Genomic DNA, 17,676 nt, shown 5'->3' with positions numbered 1-17,676 from the left:
CGGACATCATATTAGGAACAGGGGGACATGCTACTGCAACACACAGAATGAATCCAGAACCCATATAACAGTTTTTGACCAATTTAAGCAAGAATTATATAACAAATGACTGTTTTACTCACTAAATGTTGTGTCTTTTCATATTTAGGTCCGTTCATCGCTGCCTCAAAAGTTTACTTTTTGGCATTTTCACCGCGTTCCTGATCATGAGAGCTGAGTGATTGACTCGGTGTTTACAAAACAGAGAGGGCGGGCGAAATTCAACCACCCAATCACAGACTAGCATTTAGAGGGCGGACCTTCTCCGATTGGCCAGTGGTAGCGCTGTAAGCAGTGAAATGAGGCTGTTAAACCAATGATATACAAAGCATTTGTTTCGAATGTATGTACCTGAGCCAATGGTAAATAATATTGATCAAAAATGAAACCAGTTCACTCCAAAAGGAGGATTTTGAAGTGTCCGTCCTAGCGTTACGTGAATGGAGGACTGGCAGCTTCTTTATTATGCAAGTGCATTACTACGACACTACGACGCTCGGTTACATTATGTTAACAAACCGCAAATGAAAAACGGTGGCAAGTCCGACATTAAAACGTTTGTTCTACCAGTCAAGTGTCAACATGAACTAGAATTTGTGTTAACGGCACTAATTTTTATAATCGCGTTAAATTGAGAATGCGTTAATGCGTTATTATCGCGTTAACTTCGACAGCCCTAGTTTAAATGGAAGTTGTGTTTTTACTAAATAAAGAGAGGAAATGATCTTGTCATGGAAAAATATGGTGAGAAATTAAATAAAAACAAAGATTATTGTTGGTTGGATTGGATTGAAGAATTTAATGCAATTCCTATCTCTTATACTGCTCTGATCACATGACATTGGGTGTGGGCTTTGACGCCCTTATTTTGTCTTTGAAGTCCCCACCCTGCTAACAATTACCCCCAATTGTTTTACATTTTATTACTTAACAACAGTTGCTTATCTCTGTGGTCTAAACTCCCAGTCTCCTTTCCAGCACAATGTAACACAGGATTTAATACACAAAGCAGCATATTACTAAACTTTAAGTAATATTAAACATAAAAACTTATTCCTGCCATTACAATCTATAAAAATAAACCTGTAACAATACTGAGTCCTTCAGTCTAAGAGGAGGAGTTACTTCTGATTCATGTTGTACTGTGTTGGATTCTTTCTATCAGTTTTTTTAACCTTGATATGTTAGAAGCTTCCTGTTAATTAATAATGTACAATCACCACTCATAATCACTAAATTATCAGATTTAAGTTACGTCTGCTGAGGTGAATTAAATTTGTAGATAAATTTAGTAAAACAATCATCTCAAATGATGAACTATAAACCAGATAAAAATTTTACAAATGTAAGATAAATTGGGTGTGGTGTGATGGAGTTCTGTGGTGAACAGAGATCTAACTGGAATAATGAATTGTACAGAGCTCGAAGAAAAAAAAAAAAAAAATTAAAAAAAGAACAAGATGAAACTGAGATGTAACAACTGCAGGTGAACATGTTTATAGAAGGATAAAAAAGGATGTTGAACGGGACGACCATGTATAGTTTTAACACAAATTAGAGAATGATCACAGAGGTATAAACAGGAGATAACACACAATTACATTTTAAAACAAAAAAGTATCCACAATGAATAAGAGACTTACAAAGTTCATGTGGATGACGTTCAGCCATTCCAGAAATTGAACGATTCATTTGCTGCCGTCACGAAGACACCTTCACTCCACTCAGCGATCTATCTGTTGAAACATGCTAATGAACATAATAGAAGGAAAACACAAACTCACAACACTAATATATGCTGACTGCTCAGGAGCTCTTACACAATTTATTAACTTTTAATAAACACACAAGTATCTAATAAACTCCAAGTATGATCTACATCATCAAACATTTGCAGTTAGTTAAAGGGTCAAAATAAAGTTACTAGTACAATTCTGGACCAGTAAACTTTTTTTTGTTTTGTTGATCCACCATGTCAGCACAGGAAACTTCATTTATAATAAAACAGAAAATGAGCACAAAAAGGAAAATGTGGTTTTATATCAAACACTGAATAAAGCAGCACATTCCACCCCTCACACCAGCACCAACACACAACCACACCCTCATTATTACCATTTTATACCTAGTAATAAGAAGTGTCTAAAAGAGATCTAAAAGAAACCAGAGACCTGAGATCAGCCACATCTTCTTATTTTATTTGTATTTTGTTGATTCATCCACACTGATTGTGGACTGTAGTGACTCTGTACATGATGAAGTTCCTCTAGAACTGAGAGAATGAAGAGTGGATCATTGTTTTTTCTGCAGGTTGTGTTATTGTGGTGTATCAGATGAAGGTTGTGCTGCTCTGGCTTCAGCTCTGAGATCAAACCCCTCACACCTGAGAGAACTTCATCTGTCTGATAATAAACTAGGAGATTCAGGAGTGAAGCGTCTCTCTGCTGTACTGGAGAATCCTCACTGTAAACTGGAGATACTGAGGTAAGATCATCTCTCTGAGAATCACACATGAGCTGCTCCTCACTAACTCATCTTCTTTTTAGGTTTGAATGGAAGCTGTGTCTTTACTAAATAAAGAGAGGAAATGATTTATAAAATAAACCTGTAACAACTGTTATGCGGAAAGGACCAGGACCCAAGATGCAGAGATACAACAAAAATATTTTATTTACAATAAAAGATAATATTAACAAAGATTAACAAAACAAATCGGGCGAACCCCAATCAAAGCCGCTGGGCGTCGCAGGCAAATGGAACACTAAAAGAGAAAAATGAAAAAGGGGAAAAAGCTGAAACGACTCTTTTTTAGACATATTATTCATTGGAATCAGATCAGAAAACTGCTCTTATCTGTGGTAAATAATTATTTGTTTGCTCACTTTGTAGGCAAAACAACCTCGGTTCAAAAGATTCAGATGTATAAACCAATCAGAGCTTCCGAATTCATATTTTGGGTGGAATTTCAAGCTCTTTTTTCATTGGTTGCTGGATAAATGAAGTTTAGTGAACTAATTACCAGTCTTAGCTTTCAACCACTAAAGCCGAGAGAATAAATGACATTAAATGATCTAAGATGGTTTTCATTAGTTAGGTGGATAAACACAGTTATATATGGATTTTTATATACTGGAAATATACAAGATGGTCTTCAAGGTAAGCTGCGGTTATGATGTTATACTGTGGTTGATCTGGGTCGCGTGCTGTTGTTTACCGTGCGCTTTCATTTTGCAATGATAGTAAATCATTATTAAATATTAAATGTTTTGGATTTTTCTGATGCTGATATATTTAAAGTAAAACAGAGCAGAAATGTGATTGTGAGATTCTGCTAAAAAATTTAATATAAATGTTGTCAATATTAATACAAATACAGCCTGTAATAATACAAAATATAAACACTGTAATTAGTCAGGATCTGTCAAACCTACAATGTTTTGTGTTTTTAAGATAACATAAACAATACAAGTTAAAATATTGGCGTTGGCCTGCCATTGTACTTTAAGGATACATTATATGGTATTGTATATCGCCTTTTCTCTAAAGCATAATGAGATATGAGGTTTTTAGTCAGATCACCCAGCCCCACCTAGTAAAAAGTGTGAAAGATCTGAAATAAGCCAGAGACCTACACATGAAGGATGAGATCTCTGTCTGCAATTTCCTTCAGGATCAATAAGATCAGCCACATCTTATTTTATTTGTACATTGATTTTACTGTTTCACAGAGATTAGTGACTCTGTACATGATGAAGTTCCTCTAGAACTGAGAGAATGAAGAGTGGATCATTGTTCTCTCTGCAGGTTGGATAGTTGTGGTGTATCAGATGAAGGTTGTTCTGCTCTGGCTTCAGCTCTGAGATCAAACCCCTCACACATGAGAGAACTTTATCTGTCTTATAATAATCTAGGAGATTCAGGAGTGAAGCGTCTCTCTGCTGTACTGGAGAATCCTCACTGTAAACTGGAGATACTGAGGTAAGATCATCTCTCTGAGAATCACACATGAGCTGCTCCTCACTAACTCATCTTTTCTAATAGTGAGACTGAAACAGAGGATTTAGGTTTGAATGGAAGTTGTGTCTTTACTTAATAAAGAGAGGAAATGATCTATAAAATAAACCTGTAACAACTGTTATGCGGAAAGGACCAGGACCCAAGATGCAGAGATACAACAAAAATATTTTATTTACAATAAAAGATAATATTAACAAAGATTAACAAAACAAATCGGGCGAACCCCGATCAAAGCCGTTGGGCGTCGCAGGCAAATGGAACACTAAAAGAGAAAAATGAAAAAGGGGAAAAAGCTGAGCCGCAAACCCCAATCGTACAATTGCGACGAGGTTGTGCTCTCTGCTGCACTATCAATGAACGAACATAAAGAGAGGACCTCGTCCTTATAAAGTGCTAAAGTTACCACAGTGAACTACACAGTGTCGGAAAACAAAAGCCAGAAACTCACGAAAACGCGGTTTGAGAACTGTACTTTTGTTCAAGAGAAAAAACAACGCCAGTCTGCAAGCGGATTCGAACCGGAGCAAACAGTTAACTCACTGGGCTATTGCAGTAGTGACTAATACTTGTGGCATAACGCCCAAAGAACACGTGTAATCCAGCAGATATGCTAATGCTAGCCTTCTGCTAGCGATGCAGTGAGGGACTAGCGAAATGCGCTGAAAACAAATACAGCCTACACACCCGACCGTCCTGTAAACACCCGTGGATACTTTCTGTTCGTGAAAAAAGGTGAGAGCATATGCAGCCATATAACAAGCAAAACCAAAGGGGTGATGCCTGCAGCTACACGGCACCTGCTTAAATAAACCTACCTATTATTTAAGGCCTTTGTTTAAGGCGTTCTGTAGTTTTTACGACACCAGGGACCAGAGGTAGGTACACCAGACGCCGCAGGAATCCTAAAAACAAGAGGAGGAATTACTTCTGATTCATGTTTTACTGCTATTACACCAGATCAGAATATTTCTGTTAGATCATCTAATACATCATAAAAAACATTATTAAACATTTAGTTAAAACTGTTTACATCACACTATAGCGGCGGCTCCTCCAAGGAAGTCTGGGTAATGTAGTCAGTAATAAATTGTAATGGCTGCGATTACACAGAATCTGTAAATCTACCACAAACTGTAACATTGCTGTTTTTAAATAAACATTTATTCATTCAGAGAATAGTGACTAATATTTTACTGACATCATAACTTTATTATTAATAACATTTCTTAACAAACTAACAATTAATATAAATATAAAACTATTAGCCGTCCCTCTCACTGCCTGATGGAAATACAATAAAATTCTTTAATCAACATAAATCCATTAAATTTTTCATCATGGAGTCAGAGAGGAGAAACCAGTCTGGTACAGTAATTCAGTAATGGAGACAGAGAGGAGGAACCAGTCTGGTACAGTAATTCAGTAATGGAGTCAGAGAGGAGGAACCAGTCTGGTACAGTAATTCAGTAATGGAGTCAGAAAGCAGGAACCAGTCTGGTACAGTAATTCAGTAATGGAGTAAGAGAGGAGGAACCAGTCTGGTACAGTAATTCAGTAATGGAGTCAGAAAGGAGGAACCAGTCTAGTACAGTAATTCAGTAATGGAGACAGAGAGGAGGAACCAGTCTGGTACAGTAATTCAGTAATGGAGTCAGAGAGGAGGAACCAGTCTGGTACAGTCATTCAGTAATAGAGTCAGAGAGGAGGAACCAGTCTGGTACAGTAATTCAGTAATGGAGTCAGAGAGGAGGAACCAGTCTGGTACAGTAATTCAGTAATGGAGTCAGAGAGGAGGAACCAGTCTGGTACAGTCATTCAGTAATAGAGTCAGAGAGGAGGAACCAGTCTGGTACAGTAATTCAGTAATGGAGACAGAGAGGAGGAACCAGTCTGGTACAGTAATTCAGTAATGGAGACAGAGAGGAGGAACCAGTCTGGTACAGTCATTCAGTAATGGAGACAGAGAGGAGGAACCAGTCTGGTACAGTAATTCAGTAATGGAGACAGAGAGGAGGAACCAGTCTGGTACAGTCATTCAGTAATGGAGACAGAGAGGAGGAACCAGTCTGGTACAGTCATTCAGTAATGGAGACAGAGAGGAGGAACCAGTCTGGTACAGTCATTCAGTAATGGAGACAGAGAGGAGGAACCAGTCTGGTACAGTCATGCAGTAATGGAGACAGAGAGCAGGAACCAGTGTGGTACAGTAATTCAGTAATGGAGACAGAGAGCAGGAACCAGTCTGGTACAGTCATTCAGTAATGGAGTCAGAGAGGAGGAACCAGTCTGGTACAGTCATTCAGTAATGGAGACAGAGAGGAGGAACCAGTCTGGTACAGTAATTCAGTAATGGAGACAGAGAGGAGGAACCAGTCTGGTACAGTAATTCAGTAATGGAGACAGAGAGGAGGAACCAGTCTGGTACAGTAATTCAGTAATGGAGACAGAGAGCAGGAACCAGTCTGGTACAGTAATTCAGTAATGGAGACAGAGAGGAGGAACCAGTCTGGTACAGTCATTCAGTAATGGAGACAGAGAGGAGGAACCAGTCTGGTACAGTAATTCAGTAATGGAGTCAGAGAGGAGGAACCAGTCTGGTACAGTAATACAGTAATGGAGACAGAGAGAAGGAACCAGTCTGGTACAGTAATTCAGTAATGGAGTCAGAGAGGAGGAACCAGTCTGGTACAGTAATTAGTAATGGAGACAGAGAGGAGGAACCAGTGTGGTACAGTCATACAGTAATGGAGACAGAGAGGAGGAACCAGTCTGGTACAGTAATTCAGTAATGGAGACAGAGAGGAGGAACCAGTCTGGTACAGTCATTCAGTAATGGAGACAGAGAGGAGGAACCAGTCTGGTACAGTCATTCAGTAATGGAGACAGAGAGGAGGAACCAGTCTGGTACAGTAATTAGTAATGGAGACAGAGAGGAGGAACCAGTCTGGTACAGTAATACAGTAATGGAGACAGAGAGGAGGAACCAGTCTGGTACAGTCATTCAGTAATGGAGACAGAGAGGAGGAACCAGTCTGGTACAGTCATTCAGTAATGGAGACAGAGAGGAGGAACCAGTCTGGTACAGTAATTAGTATTGGAGACAGAGAGGAGGAACCAGTCTGGTACAGTAATACAGTAATGGAGACAGAGAGGAGGAACCAGTCTGGTACAGTAATACAGTAATGGAGACAGAGAGGAGGAACCAGTCTGGTACAGTAATTAGTATTGGAGACAGAGAGGAGGAACCAGTCTGGTACAGTCATTCAGTAATGGAGACAGAGAGGAGGAACCAGTCTGGTACAGTCATTCAGTAATGGAGACAGAGAGGAGGAACCAGTCTGGTACAGTAATTAGTAATGGAGACAGAGAGGAGGAACCAGTCTGGTACAGTCATTCAGTAATGGAGACAGAGAGGAGGAACCAGTCTGGTACAGTAATTCAGTAATGGAGACAGAGAGGAGGAACCAGTCTGGTACAGTAATTAGTATTGGAGACAGAGAGGAGGAACCAGTCTGGTACAGTAATACAGTAATGGAGACAGAGAGGAGGCACCAGTCTGGTACAGTAATTAGTAATGGAGACAGAGAGGAGGAACCAGTCTGGTACAGTAATTCAGTAATGGAGACAGAGAGGAGGAACCAGTCTGGTACAGTCATTCAGTAATGGAGACAGAGAGGAGGAACCAGTCTGGTACAGTAATACAGTAATGGAGACAGAGAGGAGGAACCAGTCTGGTACAGTCATTAGTATTGGAGACAGAGAGGAGGAACCAGTCTGGTACAGTAATTCAGTAATGGAGACAGAGAGGAGGAACCAGTCTGGTACAGTAATTCAGTAATGGAGACAGAGAGGAGGCACCAGTCTGGTACAGTAATTCAGTAATGGAGACAGAGAGGAGGAACCAGTCTGGTACAGTAATTCAGTAATGGAGACAGAGAGGAGGAACCAGTCTGGTACAGTAATTCAGTAATGGAGTCAGAGAGGAGGAACCAGTCTGGTACAGTAATTCAGTAATGGAGACAGAGAGGAGGCACCAGTCTGGTACAGTCATTCAGTAATGGAGACAGAGAGGAGGAACCAGTCTGGTACAGTCATTCAGTAATGGAGACAGAGAGGAGGAACCAGTCTGGTACAGTCATTCAGTAATGGAGACAGAGAGGAGGAACCAGTCTGGTACAGTCATTCAGTAATGCAGTCAGAGAGCAGGAACCAGTCTGGTACAGTAATTCAGTAATGGAGACAGAGAGCAGGAACCAGTCTGGTACAGTAATTCAGTAATGGAGTCAGAGAGGAGGAACCAGACTGGTACAGTAATTCAGTAATGGAGACAGAGAGGAGGAACCAGTCTGGTACAGTAATTCAGTAATGGAGACAGAGAGGAGGAACCAGTCTGGTACAGTAATTCAGTAATGGAGACAGAGAGGAGGAACCAGTCTGGTACAGTCATTCAGTATGGAGCCAGAGAGGAGGAACCAGTCTGGTACAGTAATTCAGTAATGGAGACAGAGAGGAGGAACCAGTCTGGTACAGTAATTTAGTAATGGAGACAGAGAGGAGGAACCAGTCTGGTACAGTCATTCAGTAATGGAGACAGAGAGCAGGAACCAGTCTGGTACAGTAATTCAGTATGGAGCCAGAGAGGAGGAACCAGTCTGGTACAGTAATTCAGTAATGGAGTCAGAGAGGAGGAACCAGTCTGGTACAGTCATTCAGTAATAGAGTCAGAGAGGAGGAACCAGTCTGGTACAGTAATTCAGTAATGGAGACAGAGAGGAGGAACCAGTCTGGTACAGTAATTCAGTAATGGAGACAGAGAGCAGGAACCAGTCTGGTACAGTAATTAGTAATGGAGACAGAGAGGAGGAACCAGTCTGGTACAGTCATTCAGTAATGGAGACAGAGAGGAGGAACCAGTCTGGTACAGTAATTCAGTAATGGAGTCAGAAAGGAGGAACCAGTCTGGTACAGTAATTCAGTAATGGAGTCAGAGAGGAGGAACCAGTCTGGTACAGTAATTCAGTAATGGAGACAGAGAGGAGGAACCAGTCTGGTACAGTCATTCAGTAATGGAGACAGAGAGCAGGAACCAGTCTGGTACAGTCATTCAGTAATGGAGACAGAGAGCAGGAACCAGTCTGGTACAGTCATGCAGTAATGGAGACAGAGAGGAGGAACCAGTCTGGTACAGTCATTCAGTAATGGCTGCTCATGATTTTCAACATTATCAAGGAAAAATCCAGCAAACCATCCAGATCACTTTAACTATCAGTACATTCAACTGAAAGAAGCCATAAAGAAAACAGTCAACAATAAAACCTTCATAACCACAATATTCTACCTCTATATTTACACTTACACTATATTGCCAAAAGTATGTGGACACATCATCTAATTATTTAGTTCAGGTGTTTCAGCCACACCCACTGCTAACAGGTGTAAACAATCAATTCTATAAAATAAAATAATTGTTTTCCAACACAGGATGTTTTTTTCAATTTAGAAAAAAATTAGCTTCATCATGAACATATTTTATTAAAACTTTTTTTTAACCTAAAGCACTTTCACACCACTTCTTTAATGTGTGGTTAGATGTAGGTCTCAAAATTGATGATTTTTTTTAGCTGCTCCTGTTAGGGGTCACCACAGCAGATCATTCATCGTCATTGGTCTTATTTTATTTGTACCTGGTTTTACTGTTTCACAGAGATTCATCCACACTGATTGTAGACTGTAGTGACTCTGTAGATGATGAAGTTCCTCTAGAACTGAGAGAATGAAGAGTGGATCATTGTTCTCTCTGCAGGTTGTATAATTGTGGTGTATCAGATGAAGGTTGTTCTGCTCTGGCTTCAGCTCTGAGATCAAACCCCTCACACCTGAGAGAACTCAATCTGTCTTATAATAATCTAGGAGATTCAGGAGTGAAGCGTCTCTCTGCTGTACTGAAGAATCCTCACTGTAAACTGAAGATACTGAGGTAAGATCATCTCTCTGAGAATCACACATGAGCTGCTCCTCACTAACTCATCTTCTCTAATAGTGAGACTGAAACAGAGGATTTAGGTTTGAATAGAAGTTGTGTCTTTACTAAATAAATGATCTATAGAAGGAAATATTTAACAATACTAAGCAGTGTTTTACTGCTCTTCCACCAGAACAACTCTAATAATGACTAATGTCATCACAGTCACCGTTTTACTTACTGGTTCCAGTTTCTATAAAACAGTTGGTCTAAAGTTTGGTCTGAGGATTAAATGTGAATTCTTCTTTTATAATACATTTATATTGTTCTACAATACTGACCCGGGGTGAAGAAATTACCAGTCCTGGTGTCTGAGAGGCAAATTTTGTGTCCTGGCTACCAGGTTTTTATTTGTACTTGTCCAAAGTAGACAAGAAACTAATTCAGCTGTTCACATGATCATCACCAGCATTTTACTTCTGTAAATTCATATTTAAAAACCTTGAACTCAAAACTACTACTACTAATAATAGTACATCACATTTATATAGCGCTTTTCAGCAACCCAAAGACGCTTACAAAGAACAATTAGTAATACAAGGAACAAATAAACGACAAACAAACAGGAAAACAATTATACAAAAAGTCAAAAGTGACAAAGTGACAACAGATAAAGAGACTTACAGATCTGATCTAAAACTGATCTCATTATTAAAACATCTTTTTATTTAAAGGGTATTTTAGCTGCTTTAAATGTTTATTAATAGTGTAATGAAGGAAGTAAAGGTGTTCTGGACAGTGCCTGGAGTAGTGATCTCTTAACCAGAAAGCACTGCATTAAATACTCTTATAACCTCCAGCACTGAGCACCACACAGATCTACAACTTTACTACATAATCCATGTGCCCACTGGAACAGAGGAGCACAATTCTAATAGCAGCATTAGGAACCGGGCATCTGTGTAACCTCATGTTCTCATCTCATTTTAGCTACTGCATGTCTAGTAAACACCAATGTGCACTAATGCTTTATTAGCTAACTAGCACATCACATTATTTATGTGTAAATAATAGCTTATAGAAGCTCTGAAGGTCCAGAACCAAAACCAGCACTTCTGTACCATCCTACACATCATCAGATCTTACACTGAATATTCATCTAATAACTGCTCTCTTATATCAGGTTTAATCTAAATGTTTTGAAAGATGTAGTTTTTTTTTTGTAGCTTTTTTCTTTCTTTTTTTTTTTTAGTAAAGAATTAAGCAGGATGAAGTGGTTTAGAAAAAATGAGTAAAAAATTTAAGATCTTTAGGATTTTTCTCACTAAAATTAAAGATAAATTATAGATTTAATGGCTCTTGGGTATTGCAGGTTTTGCTCTGTGTGAGTTTGATTTGATGATTGGGTGTAGTAATAATTCTGATTATAAACAGTGAAGATCTGATCATTGTTTTCTCTGCAGATTGAAATATTGTGGTGTATCAGATGAAGGTTGTTCTGCTCTGGCTTCAGCTCTGAGATCAAACCCCTCACACCTGAGAGAACTCGGTCTTTCTAGAAACAGTCTAACAGAATTAGGAAAGAAGCTTCTCTCTGATCTAAAGGATGATGAATGTTTTAGGCTGGAGATTCTGTGGTGAGTAAAAACTATTTAAGAGAATCCAGTTCAGTAATAAAATGTTCTCATTAAATCCACTCTGTACTGTTTAGAACTTTGTAACATGAACTCTGAATTTATAATATTTAACACCACTCAGAAAGGAAATAAACTATAATAATGATTAAAAATGAACTTTAGAGATTTTAATTGTGTGGATAAAAATCTGATAATGACAGTTTGTGTCTCTGGTCTTTTCAATATTAATCACCAACATGTAAAAACTTTTATCTGACTGTGAGCAGAAAAAGTGTCAATAAATATAAACATGATTCTTAGCATAGAAAATGACATTTAACTAAACAAAACACTTAATATACAAAATCATCACAAATATTTAGCTTATGATGACAGTGAGAAGAAGAGAGAACATGTGAGGTGATGGAAACATGATGGAACGGTTGATCTGTAGTTCATTAAATATAAAAACACAGGACTGTTATTAATTATTATTTTATTACTTTCAGGATTTGGTGATAAACTCAGAAGATACACGGAACATCCCAGAAATAATCGCTGCTTTTAATCTCCGTCTTCATCTATGTTGAGGAACGGAGAACATGTCCATCATTCTACAATTCAAATGACCACAGAGGTGATTTACAGCTGTGATTAAAACATCTGTACAGGATGTGAATGAGAAAATGAAACTGTGCAGGATTCAGACATCATGACACGAGTGAGAAACTGTAGAAAAGGTTTTAATCACAAGAAGAAAGTGTTTATGATGCTGAATAGATTGTTATTATGATCAGACTCTGGAGACACAGCGCTCGTCCTGTACATTCAACATCTAATTCACTCAGATCAGTCACAGATTCATCTGATATTATTAAACCACATTCTGATTTTAATCATGTGTACAGTTATATCAATAAAATCATGATTAATAATGGATTTGTATTGAATTCTGGTGTACATTAATGTGTATAAAACAATAAAACTTTATGTTACGTGCCCAAGCACATATGGGGTTTATTTCATTAAAAAATGTTTATGCTCCATGGTAATTGTCTTTTTCTTTTATGCCTAACTGCATGAGCTGTATCGGAGCTGATCTCTGATGCCTGGGGTCCGTGAATCATGATGCTGCAGAGGCGGGACTTCACAAATTGATCACGTCATATAAGCGACGTAAAATCAGCAGCGTGGTGGCAGCGGACCAGTTGCGTGGCGGAAAGACGGAGTTTTGTCTTTTGACGTGTTAGGATAAATCTTTTGTTCAAAAGGTCCTGAAGAAAGCAGTCGAAGGAAGTCCAGAAAGTACTCTTTAAAACACTTTATTAAGTGTAAAAATAATCTGTGAATATATATCAGAGCTAAGCCGGCCGGCGCTCCTTTTCTCCTGCAGTCTAGACACACCACGTAAGAAAGAGGCAGATCTGAGCCCGCCATCCTTTTTTTTTTTAAACTAGTCTAGGCTCCTCCTACGCCGCTGCTGTTGGAGCCAATGAAATGTGCTAAAAAGCCCCGGGCTCCGCCTCCCCCCTTCGGTATGAGTCAGGGGGGGGGGATCCGGGTCACGGCGTCATTTTGAACAATAGACCATGTGGTCTGGATGTAATTTATGTTTAATAATGATATGTTAAAAACCTAAAAATCCCCCCTTGAAAGCATCTTAATGCTTTCACAATAACTTTTAACTATAGGTTAGGTGTTTCTAGATCCCAGGAGACAAGGATAGCTGTCAGCAACCCCCCAATTTAACCCCTTCTGACTACATGGCCACTGGGCTGAATTTTATACAATAAAACGTTTCTAAAAATAAAAAGGCTACCAGTTAAACTAAAGGAACCGTACCTATCGCAACAGCTCCTAACCCTGAAACAAACAAACAAACAAAAAATAATAAAAACAGGAAATCAAAATAAAGTAATTTAAAAAATAGGAAATCAAACACGAGAAAAATAAAATAAAAACAATGGGTGCGTGGCTTCTACAGGAAGTCCGTTCAGGTTGTCCTCCACCAGACGGAGCTGCAGATATTCAGAAGGGGCCCATAGCTCCTGTGTCTCTGCATGACTCCTAATGTCTTATGGATTCTCCCCTGTCGGCCTTACCTGTTTCCACAGCAGCACAAACATTTCCTAAAAATAGCAGAGTACCAAACATATATACATTGTAAACAATCCTGAACTAACCCCTTGCGTTTTGCAGCTAAACTATGTGTGTTGCACTTAACTAGTGTTTTCAAAGATGGTCTATGTGTCTGCGAACTATATGTTTATGTTTTTTTCTCCTAGTCTAACTAAATTCTCCCCCCTCGTCTTGTTCCGCTCCGTTGATTCCGCTGGACTCTTCTTCCACATAGTCGGTTTTGTCGGGCTTTTCTGCTGTGGGTTGTTCCCTGTAGGCAGGTCCAGTTAGTGCCACTTCTGTCCCTTGGAGTGGGTCTTCCAGTCCCCTCAGTGTCTGCCTCTGCCAGTCCTTCCAAGTCTCCTTCCTTCATCACGGTGTGTGATTAGTAGTGCTGGTCCTCTCTCCTCATCTTGTCTGGTCGGTTTTACCTTTAATTAAGCAGAGTTAGTAGCACTTATGCCGCTCGAAGTGGGTCTTCCGGCCCACCTTCAAGGGTATCCTCCTCCTCATCATCTACCTGATATCTCGACAAATCAGCCAACACCATCTGGATAACTGGTGGATCCTGCCCCCCTCTGCTTCCTCCACTCACTATATCTATTAAAAAATTTCTATTAATACCCTGATGCACGGGATACCACAACAACAACATATCACTAAAATTACCAATCCTACGCATGCTGACATCACCAAGACCCCGGTAAGTAGTTTCCCTGACCAGTTCTAGCCTCACTGACTTTACTAACCAATTGCTAACCATGCAATAGGAAACTTAATCAATTCCACTGATTATTCCACAAAGCAATTGCTATATTGGTTTTCAGGACCGACTGCTCGACACGGACCAGAAAATAACTTACCACACAAATGGTTGGACTTTAACCAACCGACCTGAACCCGTTCAGGCTTTCACAGTTGGACTCGGACCAACTGACTTGGTACCAGGCTTTGAGTTTGGACTCTAACCAAACTGGCATGGACTCTAACCACACCGGATCCTTTGGACTCACCAGGAGTCAAGGCATGCCCACCATACCTTTGTCAGTGAAAGAGGAACCACACCTTAACATTTATCAGTAATTATTTCTAATTATCTACAAGAGAATTCTCAACATACCACTAAAATTGCCAATCCCACACTCTCATACTGACATCACTAAACCCGTAATAACTTCCTTCCATGGCCCAAACATCCCTTCTAGCCACTTAACTCATTCATACACACATACAATCATACAACAGACAAACATATAAGCTACTTACCCAGCCCTCACTGCAGCCACCCCACTCCCAACAACGGGATACACGGCCACGGTGAGCTTAGACACCACTGCCGCAAGGCTTTCTGGGTAAAGCCCGTGCCAGACCCAGTGGCGACGCTACACTGTCCCCTCCCTAATGGTCAACCGTCCCGGTGACCCACTCACCAGCGTCCACTGGGTGGCTCCATGTCTGGACCGCACCCCATTACACTGCCGAGTCGCTCTTCCACCCACTGCTGGACCGGGCACCCTGCCCCTACAGCCACCTGGGCTAGCGCACTCAGACAGACCGGGCATATTGGCTCACCAAACCATCAGAGCCACCCAAACACCACGATCCCACTTCTGACACCAATGCGGCGCCGGCGAGTAAGGAAGGTTAGCGTCAGGGCCGCAAGTGAGCTGCCTTTGGCAGTTCATTCAGTGTTTTAGCGACAGACACCCATTCATACACACATCCCTTCTGAAAAATGTCCCCTGTTTATCGGTTCTGGTTTGTTGCTCCTGAAACAGGTGTAATTGTCTTTATAAGCTTTGATGTTGGTTGGGGTTGGTTCCTGAGTTAGTGGGTGAGACATGGATAAATTCTCTATGTGCTAAATTAGACATTTTAGACCGCTTTAAACAACCTTTCGAGCAAAATCTGTAACACGTATTAAGACAAAGATAAACTGATAGGTTTTAACGAGACACACCCTAGAACAGAAGACTCCTGCCTAGTCGAAGAATACGAGTATTCTTTTAACATTCCCTGGCACAGCTCACTCGGTTGTCCAAACACAACTCAGACAAAAGAACGTAAACCTCAGTACAACAACAGTGTCTACTGGAAACAAACAATTACTTCACCGCGACCGACAATGGCCCTATGGAAACAAACATATAGTTCAGGGCAATCGACAGTGATCCCCTGGAAACAAACAATTACTTCACCGCGACCGACAATGGCCCTATGGAAACAAACATATACTTCACCGCGACCGACAATGGTCCTATGGAAACAAACATATACTTCAGGGCAATCGACAGTGATCCCCTGGAAACAAACAATTACTTCACCGCGACCGACAATGGCCCTATGGAAACAAACATATACTATCTCTATTGTATTATTGTTACATCTCCCTACAAATGTCATTAACCCCACATCACTATGGTACCTGCATCCCTACTCTCACTAAAACACAAGCACTTGTAGCTCTTTCTAATTTACTCTTGTAACCAAAACTTTTTCTACACGAATTATTGTTATTCTAATACCTTACTGTAAAATACATCCAAAACCTCTATAAGATGTTACCGAACCCCTCACTTTTTATTATGGAACCCAGATCTTCAGGTGGATGTCTATTAAAACACACTACTGTCCCACACGGTCTTGAGATTTCACTGCATAACGTCTCCATCCAGTCTCACATCAGCTTTCCCTTCCTCTTGTCTGATGATGTCATTACTTTGGCATTCTGTACCTCAGCACCCCATATGCCTCTTGAACACTGCTTTACTCAAACATCAGAATGCAACAACAGCCATGACACACATCTGCAAGATCTGGTATTCATAATTTTTACATCATCTTTGGTACTGCATAAGTGTCCACCATCCTCAGCCAGTACACAGTAGATTAAATATCAGACTTCTCTTTACTCATGCAGGGCCTGCAGTTTAAGGCCTCAACCCCCCGCTGGGTTGCTGTGTGTCTGTGAAACCTATGACCTGGGTCTCCAGTCACCCCCCTTCATGTACTTCTCTCCTAACAAGTTATTTTCTTCTCACTATTCCCTCAATCTTTAAATTGCACTCATCTATGATCATGCATAGTATTGCCACAAGGTTTACTGCACCACATTGAACCAATCTAACTTCTTCAATAAACTATATAGTATAAAATGAGTGAGTTGACCTGATCAATTAGCTAGAAAAGATTCATCGGATACAACACAAGCATCAAATATTACCAATTACCAATTACCAATTTCCAAAAAATATTACCAATTAAATTGAATCTTACCGGAGTCCGTGTAAGCAATTATATTTAATCTCCTGAGACCCGAGCTTTGATTTTTTCAATGCATTTTTCCTATTCCTTATGTTTTTAACCTTAGTTGGGCGACACGGTGGCTCAGTGGGTAGTACCGTCGCACACTGTCACAGCAAGAAGGTCCCCCCCCCGCGGAGCCCGCATGTTGGTTTTCCCCGGGTGCTCCGGTTTCCTCCCACAGTCCAAAGACATGCCAGCGAGGCGAACCAGAGACACTGAACTGTCCATGTCTGTGCCCGATATAACCTGAATCCCGTGCAATGAGCAACCACCGCTCCTGTCATAAATGTAACCAAAGTGCAAAACATAACGTCAAAATCCCAATAAAGAAGCAAACAAACTTTATTAGTGTTCTAGTACTTTTGCTACCACTAGCTGGCAGACAAAAGTGTCCACTAATGGGGACAATCGATCGAAGTTTAGCAGGTCAAGGAATAAGGCATAACAAAACCAAAATTTAATGTCCTCATATGTGAGGTAAGACTGAAGATTACCTTCACCAGGCGTCCCTAAATCTGCATGCATATCCGTAGGTCTGCCAGTCCAGCTGCCCCAGCACAATGTATCACAGGATTTAATACACAAAGCGGCATATTAAACATAAATTCTTATTCCTGC

The 17,676-nt window shown here is 40.2% G+C and overlaps 1 protein-coding gene across 1 annotated transcript in view; it reads left to right on the top strand.

Moving 5' to 3' along the window:
* Nucleotides 1–12,644, top strand: part of LOC134325607 (NACHT, LRR and PYD domains-containing protein 12-like) — a 39,371-nt gene extending 26,727 nt beyond the window's left edge. The window contains exons 9-13 of the mRNA XM_063007860.1: nucleotides 2,350–2,523; nucleotides 3,844–4,017; nucleotides 9,860–10,033; nucleotides 11,482–11,655; nucleotides 12,144–12,644. Of these exons, the coding sequence (XP_062863930.1) occupies nucleotides 2,350–2,523; nucleotides 3,844–4,017; nucleotides 9,860–10,033; nucleotides 11,482–11,655; nucleotides 12,144–12,153 (706 nt within the window). The 3' untranslated portion in view covers nucleotides 12,154–12,644. The remainder of the gene's footprint in view (nucleotides 1–2,349; nucleotides 2,524–3,843; nucleotides 4,018–9,859; nucleotides 10,034–11,481; nucleotides 11,656–12,143) is intronic.
* Nucleotides 12,645–17,676: the final 5,032 nt, after the last annotated feature.

This window comes from Trichomycterus rosablanca, chromosome 1 (assembly GCF_030014385.1).
Source record: "Trichomycterus rosablanca isolate fTriRos1 chromosome 1, fTriRos1.hap1, whole genome shotgun sequence".
NCBI classification, from domain to species: Eukaryota; Metazoa; Chordata; class Actinopteri; order Siluriformes; family Trichomycteridae; genus Trichomycterus; species Trichomycterus rosablanca.
This window is presented reverse-complemented; position numbering and strand designations above follow the sequence as displayed.